General features: G+C 34.6%; 2 protein-coding genes across 2 annotated transcripts; both read right to left on the bottom strand.

Moving 5' to 3' along the window:
• Positions 1–1,986: 1,986 nt before the first annotated feature.
• LOC101444580 (olfactory receptor 52A1) lies at positions 1,987–2,937 on the bottom strand. Its single transcript, XM_004477756.1, has one exon. The coding sequence runs from the start codon at positions 2,935–2,937 to the stop codon at positions 1,987–1,989; it is 951 nt and encodes a 316-aa protein (XP_004477813.1).
• A 10,396-nt stretch (positions 2,938–13,333) lies between these two features.
• Positions 13,334–14,284, bottom strand: LOC101444119 (olfactory receptor 52A5). The gene has a single exon (XM_004477755.2). The coding sequence runs from the start codon at positions 14,282–14,284 to the stop codon at positions 13,334–13,336; it is 951 nt and encodes a 316-aa protein (XP_004477812.2).
• Between the last annotated feature and the right edge of the window lie 1,948 nt (positions 14,285–16,232).

Genomic DNA, 16,232 nt, shown 5'->3' with positions numbered 1-16,232 from the left:
GTGTAGGGGAGCCCCACGCGCAAGCAGTGGTCCCTGTAAGGAGAGCTGCCCAGCGCAAAAGAAAAGTGCAGCCTGCTTAAGAATGGCACCACCCACATGGAGAGCTGACACAACAAGATGACACAACAAAAAGAGACACTGATTCCCGTGCCGCTAACAACAACAGAAGCGGACAAAAAAGACAGCAAATAGACACAGAGAACAGACAACTGGGGTGGAGAGGGGAAGGGTAGAAAAATAAATAAATAAATAAATCTTTTTTAAAAAAGTAGAAATAGGCAAATCTACAATCATAGTTACATATTTTAACACATTTCTATCCAAGTTGTTAGAAGAAGTGTACAAAACGTCAATAAAACTATGATGATAAAAACACAGTATTAACAAACTTAAGTATATGCACACAAATAAATGGATACATAAATAGATGCAGATATAGGCAACATAGCAGTCACTATAGAATTCATTCACAATTTCTTTCAATTGAACATCGCGTCTTTACAAAAGGTGATAACAGACTGGGTTATAAGATATACTTAAATTTTAATTTTTTACTTTAAACATATTGATAAACTTAAAATACAGGCATAACATTTCTACTGAAAAACAACAGGAATGATGATTTCCATAATGAAAGCAACATAATACCACACGTTGACATCATAATGAAAACAACAATGATAATGTTGATGATGATAGCTCCTCATCTGTACTGAATCTTTACCATCGCATAAATTAATCATGAAATTATGCTATATCACCCAACTGCTCTACTTCCCAATAAGGCATCTGTTATTTTTATATATTTTATGCATTTCTGCTAAATTTGTGACAATAAATTGCTTTCATGGCATTCACTGTCAGTTCAGTTTGAAAGTGACAAAATAAAGTTGAACCCATCTTGTCTTGACTCGAGCACATTTATATAAACAATTTTCTCAATGAGTTTTTGACAAAATTTGATCTATTTTTACTTCAAATATTCATGCCAATCATTGGATGACTAGCCCTCCATTATTGTTTTATTAAAAATACACTTACTCTATCAAATATTACCATTAATATACAAGTACTTTAAGGCAGAATGAAGTTAACAGTGTTTTATTAAAATACAATTCTTATTTAACCAGTATAATGATTATCCTAACCTGCAAGCTTTTGTCCAGGCTTCTCAGACTTTCAAGAATCTTTAAGCCAAAGAAGTTTGTTTGTTGAATCAAGAATTGGATTTATGAGACCTTAAGAAAATATTGTCTACGATAACTCTAATACTTGCGCTCACACTCATAATGAAACTAGATATCAGAGCTTTTCTAATTACAAACGATAAGAGGAAATGAACACTTAAGAAACCATCCAAAATAAACACAATATTATATGCTCTAGTCTAGTACCTTTCATGTAGAAAACATATTTTGTGGGACAGATAGATCCTCAATTTGAACATAGCTTGACTAACATAATCAGGATAAGTTTCATGAAGAGTAGATATTTCTTTCAAACTTGATAATATTTGACATGAAGGACATATTCAAGAGAGATTTTGATGAGAAAAAGTAATAAGAAAAGAAGATCCATAATAATTGGACAGAGTATATGTGGAGGGACTCAAAAATTTCACAAGGGAAGCTAATCCAATGCTCTATACAGAGAGAAATCAATGTAAGTATCATGTTCCACTGTGATTCGCAGATGGGTCTCTAGTCCTGGCTTCATGTAATGAGAAGGATCATGTGTTCTAACATTCCTAGAGGCAGGCATTTAATCTTCCAGCATCTTATCTGCTCCTCTCTTTCTTTCAACTTCTTCTGATTTCCTTCTGACCAGAAAATTGACTTAGGTATTTTAAAGAAACCCCTGGAATTCTTTAAGATATTTAAGTTATTCAGCAAGCGTGACACTGAAATCCATTGTCTATTGATTCAGATCACATAGGGTCAAAAGATGAGCCACTAAACCCATAAAAGGAGGTATTTTAATCAAAATTCAAGACTGGTTTTTGGAACAAAGCAGTTTTACTGCCTGATCTCGAATCTGCTTTGTTTTCACACCATAGACAAAAGGATTGAGAAAAGGTGGGACCAGCAGGTAAAGATTGGACAAGGTGATATGTATATATGATGGGATATAAGATCCACTTCTGTGAGTAAAAAAGGAGAAAAAAGCCAGGAGATAAAATTGGAGGAAGACACATATGTGGGGAATACATGTATTAAATGCCTTAAGGCGAGCCTCTTTCTGGGGCAGGTGGAAGACTGTGATAAATATTTGGATGTAGGAGAGAGCGATGACCATGAAGTCAAACCCACCAACAATGAAGGCTCCAAGGAGCCCATAGACTTTATTGATGTAAACATCCTCAGTGGCAAGCTTCACAAGGGCCATGTGTTCACAATAAGTGTGTGATATTACTTTGGTTCGGTAAAGTTTCAGGCGGCATTTTATGAGCAATAGGCATGGGATTACCAAAATAGCAGGCCGCATTGTCATACCAACTCCAATATGAGTGACTCGTTGGTGAGTGAATATGGTAGCATGCTGCAGGGGATAACAGATGGCCACATAGCGGTCCAGAGCCATGGCCAACAGGACTCCTGACTCAATACCCTGGAATGTGTGGATAAGCCACATCTGAAAGAGGCAAGCATCAAAATAAATCTCTGGCAAGCGGAACCAAAAAATTCCAAGCATCTTGGGCACAATGCTGGTGCTGAGTGCAATGTCTGTGGCTCCAAGCATAGCCAGGAAGATGTACATAGGTTCATGGAGGCTGCGTTCAGATTTGATGATGATCAAAAGTAGAGAATTTCCAATCAAAGCAGTGATGTACATAGCACAGAATGGAATCCCAATCCAACACTGTACAGATTCTAAACCTGGGATTCCAATAAATGTAAGCACAGAAGGCATAAACACTGAGCCATTGGTAATATGCATGGCAATCTAGTGTTCTTCTTAGGAAATGTGCAAAATTTTCCAATCTGTGTTTCTTTACTCTCGTATATCCTATTCTCATACAGTCACATATTTATTATAAAACAGAATTGGAGGAACCAATGTTATCACCTTATTCATCATTGTTTTAAATGAATGTGAAAATACCAATATGGAGATCCATGTACAGGTTCATCACTGTGACCTTTGGCAAATTGTTCACCTTCCCTCCTTGCTATCCACTGTATAAAAACTGGGTATTTGAACACCATCCCTGTGATGACGCAAATTTGATTATCCTGCTTGTTGTTGCTTCCTTTCCTCATCCATTCCATCTTCTTTTTCTGCCTCTATCCTGTTCATGGAAATCATTTTAAAAAATTGGAAGTAAGACTTTAGACAGAGGAAAACTGATACGTGATGCTGTTTGCCACACATTTTTCGCTCACCTCACTACATTTTTGTTTGTTTCTCTTTCCTCATGAATGTCCATTCACTTTAGCCTAGCAGGAAAACATATTTCTATAATGATGCCAACACTTCTTTGATAAAATACCAGGTGAATAAAATTCTTCCTAGTACTGCAGCTCTAACCTTAAAATCATGGTTCCTCACCTTTGACTTCAGCATATGCCAAGTAATTTTCAAATTTGAGATTGACATAGGACCCAGTCTCCATTCAGACAGAAAATTGGAGTTGCATAGTTTTGGTTCGTTACCAAGCAAGGTATATCTGTCTAAGAAGACAAAGTCTAATATATGAACTCTTCAATTAAAATGCACATCTACAAAAAATGTAAAAAATAAAAATATATTTTTTTAAATGTGTATCTGTAAGTCCCTCAGGTCAAGCTTTTTCCTCATACATGGTGCAGAAGGTAAGAATGAAAATATTTTATAAAATAAGGAGATTCATGGATACCTATTGTAGAGGAAGCAAGACCTTGGTTTTCCCTGTAGAAGCACAAAGAGGAAGATGCTTTAAATTTGAAGGGAAGGTTAAGTTTATGATGATGGAAGCCTAGGTTACCATTTGGAGACAGCTTTAAAAGAGATCATCTTTTTTAAAAATTTTTTTTAAATTTTTTTTAATTATTTTTTTTTATTATTTTTTTTTTCTTTTTTTTTCTTTTTTTTTGGGGGGGGGTATGTGGTTTATTTTTATTTTTTTTAATTGACTTTGTAATAATATTACATTAAAAATATATATGTGAGGTCCCATTCAACCCCACCACCCCCCCCTGCCTCTCCCCCCCCCCTCCCGAGCAACACTCATTCCCATCATCATGACACATCCATTGCATTTGGTAAGTACATCTCTGGGCACCTCTGCACCTCATGGTCAATGGTCCACATCATGGCCCATACTCTCCCCCATTCCATCCAGTGTGCCCTGTGAGGATTTACAATGTCCAGTGATTGCCCCTGAAGCACCATCCAGGGTAGCTCCAAGTCCCAAAGACGCCTCCACCTCTCGTCTCTTCCTGCCATTCCCCATACCCATTAGCCACTATGTCCACTTTTCCCACTCCAATGCCACCTTTTTAAAAGAGATAATCTTTATATAGAAATCATGACTACATACTGCTGATGGTATATACAAAGTTCTAAGTTTGCATCTGCTGGGAAAGCTGAAACAAGAAATATAAAAGGAAGTGGTTCTCCTATGAGAAACATCCATGGGATTACATCAAGAATAACTGACAACCACAGAGATACATTCAGGTGAAAATGCTTTGGGATGCAGCAGAGACAGAAAGAGAAATCTCTAAAACAAATTTCTCATTGCAATATAAAGGGTATTTTGGGAACACATCATACATTCCACTAACCATATTCCAACAAAGAACAATAGTTGCAGTTGTAGACCTGGCAAGAGTATGTATCAATGAATATTTATTGAGAAAATGAAAGCAGGAAAGTTACTTAAGCTATTAGTTGTTTAAGTTTAAATCAAAATGATCTTCAGGTTTTTAAGTGTTGTCCTAAGCATTCCTGAATGTCTTTCTACAAATCACCTCCAAATCTTTTTCTGGGTTCTTCTATGACCCCCAGAGACCTTAAATCTACTCATACATATTAGATTGGAAAGCTTGGGAGATGTTTCAACCAAATTGCCTTTCCTAAATGGGATTCTTTAGTGTAGCTTCTTGTCAAGTGATTATATGTATTTTTATACCTTCCCCACACCTACCTACATAATTGTGGTACGACTCTTACTTTCAGAAAGAACGTATTTGAATTGAGCCAAATTTCTTCTGTATTCTCTCTCCCCTCTGTGTTACGTATCTTCAGATAAAGAGCACAAGTTTCAATCTTTCATGATCCTCGTCTCCTTTAACTGAAACCTTTTTTGTCTACAACTCTTCTTCCTTAGCATGATGATAGCGATCCATTCAAGTAGATTCTTCAAGTAATCATCACTGTTCTTGGGTTGTAGTTTCTAGAACTTCAAAGTCAAACTCTGTTTATCAAAAATATATTGATCCTAAAAATTGCAAAATACAGAAATGTATTGATAGGTTTGGATTTTTTTTTTTTCCTGGAGTCTACTCTTATTGGCTGTACACGTGTTTTCACCTCAAAAAATACCATGTCACCTCCACTTGTCTTTGGTACCCATTTGTAATTCCATACACTTACTCATTATCCAGAAGCAGCAGTGGGAAGTGACTAGTTCAAAGAAAAGTTGGTCAGTGTTGGCCCGACTAGGGAAGATTTGTGTTTTCTAACATACTTTCACCTGCAAGTCAGTTTCATCTGCCTCTGGCAAGTCCTGAGGGAAAATGTTTATTACTTGTTTATTCCCAAGGGCCGGGAGAGATAGTTAGTCAGATGAGCTGCCACCTTTTCTTAGAGCTATCTATGTATCTAGTAGTTTGGCCAGGAGATGGCACCTTATCTTAGTTAAATAAGGCAATAGAGCTTTTCACAGAATCAGATATCAGAATTCATCTTGTTTTTACATACGTAATAGAGAAATGGGTCACCAAAGGCAAGAGAATACATAGAACAAGGTTCCATTCCTTTCCTGAACAAACTGACGTCACTTTACCCCATGATTTTTAAGGAAAGGAATTTGAGAACTTTACAAAGAATTGACTCTTTGTATGTTTAGTCTTAGGCATCCAACAGAAAATCAAAGGGTATCCAGAAGGTAATATAGTGATTGTAGGGAGAAGATGTTTGTTTGGAACAGGATAGGAAGGACAGGAAAAAAAAACTAAGTCTTCCGAAATTAGCAGGGGAAAAAAATCATCTATGCATAGATTTACTTCCTTTCTAGGAAGGCATGGAATAAGGGAAGATAGTTCTTCCTGGAGAAGATCATAGCATTTTTCAGTAATTCCTTTATTCTCAGAACTTGCCTACACTTTAGTTTAATATATAGTTTAATTGAAAATATACCTTTATTTGTAAGTATAAAATTAATTTAATGAATAAATGAAATAATACCCATATCCTACCATTTTGACCTGCTGAGCTCACTGCCTGTTTCCATCTGTCCAGCATACACACTGACTGAGGCTCTCAGGAAGTGAGCTGGGCCCCTTTCAGCGCCTCTCTCTTAGCTTTTTACCAGCTGAATTTTGAGCTTGCTGTGAGTCACCTGTTTACCTATACACCTGTGTATGTCTGTTATGTTTGTTATTATAATTATATAAGAAATTAAATATTAGATAAAAAAGGAATAACAATCAATGTCACCATGTTAATAAAATAAAGAGCAAAACTCATATGATCATTTCAATAGTTGCAGGGAAAGCAAATGAAAATTTCAATATCATATAAATATCAATATCAGAGGGCAGCAGATGTGACTCAAACAGTTAAGCACCTGCCTCCCACATGGAAGGTTCTGGGATAGGTTCAATCCCTGGCCCTGGTACCTCAAAAAAAAAAAAAAAAAAAAAAGAACCAGGAGTGGTTAACTTCTTTAAGATTACAAAAGGCTTCAGTGAAAAATTACAGCTACTATCATGCATAATGGTGAAAAACTGAAGATTTCACTATTAGATTGGGAACAACCCGTGAGTCCACTGTCAATACTGCTATTCAACATTGTATTAAGGTCCTAATAATAGCAATAAAGCAGGAAAAAATAAATAAATTATATAAAGATCAGAAGATAAGAAATAAAGCTATCTTATTTGCATATGATATGATTGTTTATATAAGAAACCCCAGAGAATCTACAAATCACTTGCTAGAACTAATGGGTGAGTAGCAATTCACAGAATACAAATTTAATTTAAAAAATAAATTGAATTATTAAAGGCTAGCAACAAACAATTGAAAATAGAGATTAAAAGTGTATTTACTGTAGCAACAAAACATACAAATATTTAGGAATAGATGATTTAAAAGACACTTAATATCTCTAAGGTGGAAACTATAAATACTGAAGACAAAATTAAAGAAGAGCAAATGAGCAAATACATTATGTCCATGGATTAAATAACACAATATTTTTAATTTATTTCCTCCATAAATTAAGTATAATCCCAATCAAATTTTCAGCAGGCACTTTTAGAGATATTGACAAGCTAAATATTTATAAAATTCAAGTGGATATGCAAAAGACATAGGAAAAATACCCAAAACAATTTTTAAATAAAAGACCTAGGAGACTTTAACCAACCTAATTTCAAGACTTTCCATAGAACTGCAGTGATGATAACAATTTGATATTGTCAGACACATACTTATTGATAAATAGTCAGTGGATTTTCAACAAAAGTGCTAAGGTACTTCATTAGGGGAAGGGATGTGTTTTCAATAAGCGATGCTGTATCAACTGGAAGTCCATATGGAAAAGGAAAATAAATATGAAGTCTTATTTTACATAAAAATGTACTCAAAGAGTTTCATTGACCTAAATGTAAAAGCTGAAAGAGTAAAATTCTAGGAAAAGAAGCAAAGGAGAAAATATTTGTGACCTTGGTAGTAGGAAAGGATGTCTTAGAAATACAACCTAAAACATAAAATGTAAAAGAGAAATTGATAAATTTGTATTTCATTAAAAACCTAAAACCTTTGTTCATTTGTTCTTTCAAGTATTTTTCAAGTATCTTTCAAGGTATCATTAAGAAAACAAAAAGGTAAAAGAGACAGAGAGAAATTATTTACAACACTTATCAGAAAAAGGACTTGGGTCTAGTATATAAATATAAAGAGCACTTAAAACTGTACAGTAAGAAGACAAACAATGCAATAAGAAAATAGGCAAAGGTTCATAAAGAAAGATATAAAGTAGGCCAATACACAGAAGAAAAAATTCTCAGTACCAGTAGTCATCAGTGAAATGCAAATTAAACCCATAAAAATATAATATTACAAACAAATCAAAATTGCTAAAAATGAAAAGACTCATTGAATTATTGGCAAAGCCTGGAAATCTCTTGAACTCCTGTAGGAATGCAAGGTATTACAACTTTGGAAAATGGTTTGAAAGGTATAACTGTTTCACACTTAGGTCTACACCCAACAGGAAAAAATGTAGGACATCTCAAAGATTTGTGAATAAATGTGCATAGGAGCTTTATTAGTGATAGCCCCAAAATAGAAAAAAAAACCTGAAATGGCCAAGGAGAAGTGAATGAATAAACAAATTGTGATAAAGCCACATGATGGAACGATACTATTTAGCAATAAAAAGGAACTAACTATTGATAATGAAACTCAAAATAATTTTGCTAAGTGAAAGAAACCAGATAAAGAAATCAATGACATTTGTAAGATTGCATTTAAGATCTAGATTGCATATAAATTGCATAAAAAATTCTAGAAAATGCAAACTGAACTTTAGGATGGCAAGCAGTTAAGCGATTGCCTAGAGACGGTACTAGATGGAAGGATGGATTCCAAATGCACATGAGGAATTTTAGGGAGTGATCGATATATTTAGTGTGTTGATTGTGATGATGGTTTCACAGACAGGTGATTATTTCAAAATTCATCAGCTAGTACACTTCGTATCTCACAATAAATTTGCAGAAAAAAATGCAGTAGCCTCTATGTCACCTATAAGTAAAAAGCAATTCTAACTGTATTTTACATCTAAATATGAAAGAAAAACAATTAATAAGGTGAATATGTTCATATTAAAGGAAAAAATAAAAGCATAGAAAGCACATGGAATTATTGGGAATTCCTTAAAATTCAGAATGCATGTTCTTCCACCTCCATTGAGTGTGAAAATATACACTACAGAATGGAGTATATTTTCAAGATGTATGAAATAGAAAAGGATTACATTCAAAATACATAAAGAATACCTACATATTCATAAACCATACACACCAGTAGAAAATGGACGCAAGTCTTTAATTTGTCAAAAATACCATCCAAGCAGGCAGGAAATATGTGAAAATTGGATTCATCTCATTAGTTATCAGGGAATTCCAATTAAAATCACCAACATTTATAATTATATACGTACTAGGTGGCTAAAATGACAAAGGCCAATAGTAAGTGTTGGAAAAGATGTCAAATCATGCAGATTATTTGATCTGTTGGTGGATTTATTTGATGCAGTCATTTTTTTTTTCTTCAGAAATGTTTTAAATTATCTCCTAATGTTGAAAGTGGTTAGAACCCTATGAATTAGAAATTTGACTCTGGGTGTAGAAATGAACATTTTATTTTCACAAAATATATATACAAAAATGTTTATAAATATATTCTTCGTAATTGAGTCTTTTCAATGCCCAGCAACATAGGATGGATAAATAAATATATTGTAGTATATTTATACCATGGTGTATTATTCAGCAATAAGAATGAGCACACTAGAGACACAAATAGTAAACTGTATAAAACTCATAAAATGACGGGTACCCCAAAATATATATTGCACGATTACATTTATATAAATTTTTTTTTAAATAGACAAAACAAAACTATAAGGTCTTGTGATGCACTCTTGTGTTATAAAAGTATACGGAAAAGCAAGGAAACAATAAAAACAATTTATTACCTTTGGAAGGAGTAAGGGATTGTGACAATAAAGAGACAAAGGGGACTTGAGAAGAGATCGTGATGATTTATTTCTTCACCTAGTTGGTTAGTTACATGGATGTTGACTCTATAATAATTAGTTATTTTCACTTTTCTGTACATGAATAATATATCAAAAAACAAAGAAAAATGCACCTGTGATAGTGACTATTTTATGTATTTTTTCTAATTATCTAAAACAAATGCTACATGGTAACTACCTGCTCATATATAAGGGAAGGTTATTACCTTGCTTGTATTTTCTACTAAACTTCATACGCATTAATTTATACATGTCTAATCTTGTATTTGGGATGCAAAAAATAGTTGCAAAACTACCACACCCTGTTATTATTCTCCTTAATTAATTACTTACAGGATTAAATGGTTTGACAGCTCACCCACAGTCCTTTATATAGAGAGAGCTACTAGGGGCTGGTGAATGAACCCAGTTAACTCATATGTGGGAAGCTGAGCCACATCAGCTTCCTTGAGTTGGTTTTTATGGTTTTTTTCACTAACGGTGGACTGTAGTTACACTATAGTTTGCATTCTATCCCACACAATTTTGTAGGTTATGACACAATAAATAATGCCCTGTATCTGTCATTGCAACATCAGCAGCACAATTCCACCCGCATACTACCTGTTCTTCCCTCTCCATCCCCTCAGAACTCCTGGTGGTCACTGCCTTTACATCAATGATAAGAATTCTTCCATTGCTAGAATAACAATAAGTCTGTAATAGAATAATAATAATCTACTTTAGTCCATTGTTCATTCCCCAATCTTGAAGATTTTGGGATGGTGATGTCCACTCTTTTTCTAATTGAGAGGGGACCTAGGTATCATGGTGCAAATGGATAGAACCTTCTTGCTGACAGTTGGAGACAGTCTCTGTTCCTTGGGATGGGCATTGTCCATCATCATCTCCTTGTTAGGTGTCCTGGGTGAGTCCAATGAACTGGAGAGTAGGTGTTGCAACTCTGCTGAGATTCAGGACTCAACTGGCACATGAACCAACCAAAGATTTAAGTCTCTGGGACATATATTTAACAAGTATGTTATTTACAGGCTCAAATAAAAGGGGCAGAAGAGCCATATGTAGGGAAAATATGGATGAGTCTAACCCTCTTACACTGGAGAACACAAATTCCAGAGTAAGGCACACTGACAGGGTGCTGAATTCCTGAGCTTGATTGTCCTGCTTACAGTGTCTGGATGTCTCTACAGCCCTCAGGAGCCCTGCTTGTGTTTCCTTGTTATTTGTTTCCATTTTCCTTAGGAAGCACCAGGAATAGAACCCGGTACCTCCCATGTGGGAAGCAGGTCCTCAACCCCTGGAGCCGCATTTGCTCCCCTACACCATATGTTCTTTATTTTAAAATTCTACTTCCATTTCATATTGCAATTGGTTGTTCACCCCTCCCCACCACCACTTTATCCAGAGCATAAATGAAACAATGTATCCCAAGAACATATGTGTTTCTTTTTTGCCTGACATGTAAAGTTTGATTTTTTCTTTTCCATTTGATTTATTCAAAAGTAAGTGTTTTCATTTGTGTGCTTTGGTGCATTTTTATCAATAGTACTTTCAAATATGGTCTTCGTTTCACTCATGATTAATCTGTTTATCATCACATTTCATTTGTCTATGCTTCTTGTTAAAAAAAATATCATACACATATCATACACTTCTCTGAAAGAATTCGTGTATATACCACTTTCTTTTCTTTGAGCGTTGATGTCATCATCAATCACTCAAATTTTGTACTGTTGATGCCACAATTTACTAAAAATTTAATGGTCTGGTGCAGAATTAAAATGAGTTTTTAAAATTATTTTCTATTTTCTCATCTCATTCAACATTTTTTGTATACTTGCCTACCAACCTACATGATATTTTATCAATTTTAATTTTATTTTTAATTTCTTGCTTCATATAGTTCATGTTAATATGGCTTTTTAAAAACAAGCATATCATGAGAAATTGAGTTCTGATTTATTGGAAAAGTTTCTTTTTTCCCCAAAAATTATCCTAGATGCAGCCTATAGAATTATACGGTTCCTTCTTTTTTCATAGTAGAATATTTTTTGGTTTATTTCTTTCTCTGACTATGCATATTTCCAAAATTAGAAATCCAAGTGTATCTGTCTACTTAGCTTCCTTAAAATTATTTAATTGGTGTTTAATTTTAAGATTGGTTGAAGAAAATTTAAACTTAATCTCCAGTGATGCAGCATCCTGCAGAGGCTGAAGGTATGTGGGCAATGGAACAGAAAGCATGAAGAAAGATCTGGGGTTGGTGCTTTAAAACTCAGTTTCTCATATGCCAGGTTTGTGTTTGGTTCTTATTTTTACTGTACATAGTGATTATTTTAAGTCTTCATTTCTGCTTACTTTAAGAAGATTGAAATAAAACTCCCTAGTATGCAGATTTTCTCCACAGTGAGGCTGCCTATGACCTTAGACCCTCTATATTTGTTGGTTTTGAATAACACTTATCAGCAACAAGAAGTGTTTTAATGCTTAATTTAGCTTTCAATATCATTTTTACCTAGAGTCTAAGAAGTTTTATCTATTGCCCAATATACCACTGTTACAAAGGTAAATAAGATACAGTGATGTATGCAAGATGTTCATACTAGCTAATTTCTAAATGCAGTGAAATTTACATGAGCTAAATTATAGAACTCCAATTTTGGGGTTTAGAGTGAGTGTAGAAGGACTTTTTATTCTTATGTCTCAATCACCTTTTTGTTTGTTTGTTTTCCTAATTAGTATATGTGAAAATATGCTTCATTTTTCCTGTAATCTTTATCTTGATGGATTTCTTATGCAAATTCCCCAATGTGGGTTGCATCATTTAATTTTTTATATCTGATGCTGGTATTCCTATTATATTATTCATATTTCAAACAGTGTTTCAGGGAAACTAGATAAGACAACAGATAAAACATTCCAAGTTTGATACTAGAAAGTGGGGCATAGTGATTCTTAGAGTTATAGGAGGGCTTAACGGGTTGAGAGTATTGACATGTGATAAGGGCCTAGGCAGGTACCTAGACTAGAGTACTGTTTTCTCCAGTTTTTTTTCTACATAAGCCTAAATGGTATCAGGAGGAAAGTCTAGCTTTAAAGGGAAAAGCAGAAAGAGAAGGAAAAACTTAAACAATTTGAAATATCAGCATAAAAACGTTTAAGTCTTTATCTGGGTAGCAAAACAAAGATATTGAGTATTTAAGAATTTATTAAATATCTTCTAGAACTAGCAGCATTTGAATTCAGTTTCAAGGGTTCTTTGCAGGATGCACACATTTAGGAAAACATAACTATTCACAGTATTCAAGCTGTTTCTCAGAATCAATGTAAAATCCTTACAGAGGAGGCCACTAATGGTCAAGATATTTCCTTGGACAAAAATATTTTCAGGATCTGGTCACGAATTTGTTTGGTCTTTACCCCATAGACGATTGGGTTGAGAAAAGGTGGGACTAAGAGGTAAAGGTTTGACAAGAGGATGTGAACATATGGTGGTATGTGAGAACCAAACCGGTGTGTGAAGAAAGAGAAGAAGGCAAGGAGATAGAACTGCAGAAAGACACAAATGTGGGCAATGCATGTATTGAAGGCCTTGAGTCGTGCCTCCCTCTGGGGCAGTTGAAAAACACTGATAAAGATTTGGGCATAGGACAAGGTGATGAAGATAATGTCAAACCCTAGGATGGCGAAAGCAACAAACAGACCATATATCTTGTTGACCCGGATATCTTCAGCAGCCAGCTTCACAATGGCCATGTGCTCACAGTAAGAATGGGAGATGACTGTAGTTTTGTAGAGTTTAAGGCGCCATTTGATAAGCACTATAGATGGTGCAACCAAAATGGCAGCTCTAAGTGCCACCCCAACTCCAATATACAACAGGAGTTGTGGAGATAAGATGGTGGCATGTCTCAAGGGGTCACAGATGGCCACATAGCGGTCGAGGGCCATTGCCAGCAGAACACCTGATTCAATAGCTTGGAATGAGTGAATAAGCCACATTTGTAGCAGGCAGGCTTCAAAATAAATCTCTGGCAAATGAAACCAGAAAATGCCTAACATTTTGGGAAGAATACATGTACTAAGTGCAATGTCTGTGGCCCCCAGCATGGCCAAAAAAATGTACATGGGTTTATGGAGGCTGTTCTCAAATTTGATTATAGCTAAGATTAGGGAATTCCCAATCACAGCAATGAGGTACATGATGCAGAATGGAATTCCAATCCAACACTGCACAGACTCCAGGCCAGGAATCCCAATGAGTATTAGTACAGAAGGCATGAAGACTGAGCCATTCACTGTCATCATGGTGATCTGGTCAGCAGAATCGAGTAATGGACCTGCCTTGTCATCTTCCATTCCACCTCAAGTCTTGATGAATTAAAAATAAGAAGGAGTTAATTTAATGTAGCAATATATACTTTAGTTACATTATGAGTGTATCATGTTACATTTTCTATTCCAACTATTACTCTCCAGTTTTCTCCCTCCTTTCTCATGAATTTTTGAGAGACCACCCATCAATTACCATGTTTATTTATAACATTAATGAACAAAATTAAATGGGATTTCTGTCCCATGACTGGATTAAATAAATTCCCTTTTTCTATTGTTTTCTCCTAATCACCTGTGCTTCTTTTCTCACCTATGTTTACTGGGAAAAATAAACATGTTATGCAAAGTCATGATTTCTCAAGAAGCAGATTGCATGTAAGGTGGACAAAATGATGCAAAGTGATGGTATACTATTCCTCTGGATTAAAACTGGAAGACAACTTTGACCAGATTTACTTCTGTCTTGCAGCTCACTAGCCAGCTATCATATGTTACTCTCTTCATAATCTGAATTCCATCTTGAAGATTTTCTCACCCATACTTTCAACCTAATTTTTTCAGTGCCTTCCTAAAACTCAGTCCTATACATTGTACCTTTACCTATTTTCTGAAAAAAATTGTTTTGATGTACAGAGCTTTTCTTCAGGAATTTTTATCAGGGTTTATTCTCAAATGTCATGACCAATTAATTATATGCACATAACTTTAATGATAAGGAAACAGCAGAGCAGAGGGCATAAGTTCACATTTTATATCAATTTTCTTTATCAATAGAATTATTCCTTCCTTAAGGCCAAAACAGTCCTTTCTTCCTAAACATAGGAAATACATGGAACTTTCTCTGAAATGTATTTTTCCATAACATAAAAGGTATATAAATCTTCTATCCACTGAAAATTCATTGATTTCTAGAAGTCAACTTTTTTCTTGACAGGGTTTTCCATAGAAATAATTTCAATTTCATCCTTTTTTATTTCTTCCCTTCACAGATCTCTGTACCACATGGCATTAAAATATGCACATGGCAGTATTCAAAAGAGTGAAATAATTTACAAATTAAATTTACCTTCTTTTAGAAATTGCAAAATTCATCTTATGAAAGTATTTAAGCAGATAACTAAAAGGATAACTTCAATTAGGACAGTCTAAAATAACAGATTAGGGATATAGAATCAGCTCACATTTTCCTCTCCCTATCATCCTGCAAGGATTTTATCCTTGTAAACCTTCATCGTTGTAGGGACAAAGGATAACTATAACCTACCGTTGGTTAATTTCAGGAGCACTTATTCCTTCTTTCTTTAACACATCAAAATTCATACAAGGCTTTCTTTCCTGAGATCCAGTGTTCTGGAACCCTTCCTTTTAGTAAAGACACAATATGCAAAACTAGATCTTTCTCACTTCAGAAGGTAACATTACTACAGAAAAATCACTAGTCTATTTTCTAATCATTTCATTCAACAAACATACATTAGGTAGCCACTATTTTCTAAGTACTGTTTGAAGTAATTTGGGAATTACATAAATTTATTTCATCTATATTTGAGATATCTACATTGTGGTTGGTACTGGTAATTCAGAAGGTAGTATCAGAGTTTCTGTTCGGGATGATGAAAGTTTTGGTAATTGACGGTGGTGGTGGCAACATATAATGTAAATGTAATTGATACCACTGAATCATATACTTCAAAGTAGTTAAAATGGGAAATTGTGCCTGTAATATATGATACCATAATAATTTTTTTTAAAAAGCACCTACCATTTATTATATTTGAATAATGTTCACCTTTATGAACTTTATTTTAGCTTATTTTACCTTTCCTTGCTGGTTGTTAGAAAGAGATAATGGAGAAAGGCATCTCAAGAAGAAGACAGATCTTATACAAAATCACAGAAGCATGAAATATACTTTGTGATT

This window comes from Dasypus novemcinctus, chromosome 10 (assembly GCF_030445035.2).
Source record: "Dasypus novemcinctus isolate mDasNov1 chromosome 10, mDasNov1.1.hap2, whole genome shotgun sequence".
Taxonomy (NCBI): Eukaryota; Metazoa; Chordata; class Mammalia; order Cingulata; family Dasypodidae; genus Dasypus; species Dasypus novemcinctus.
Note: the sequence above shows the minus strand (reverse complement) of the source record. Positions and strands in the feature narration are given on the sequence as shown.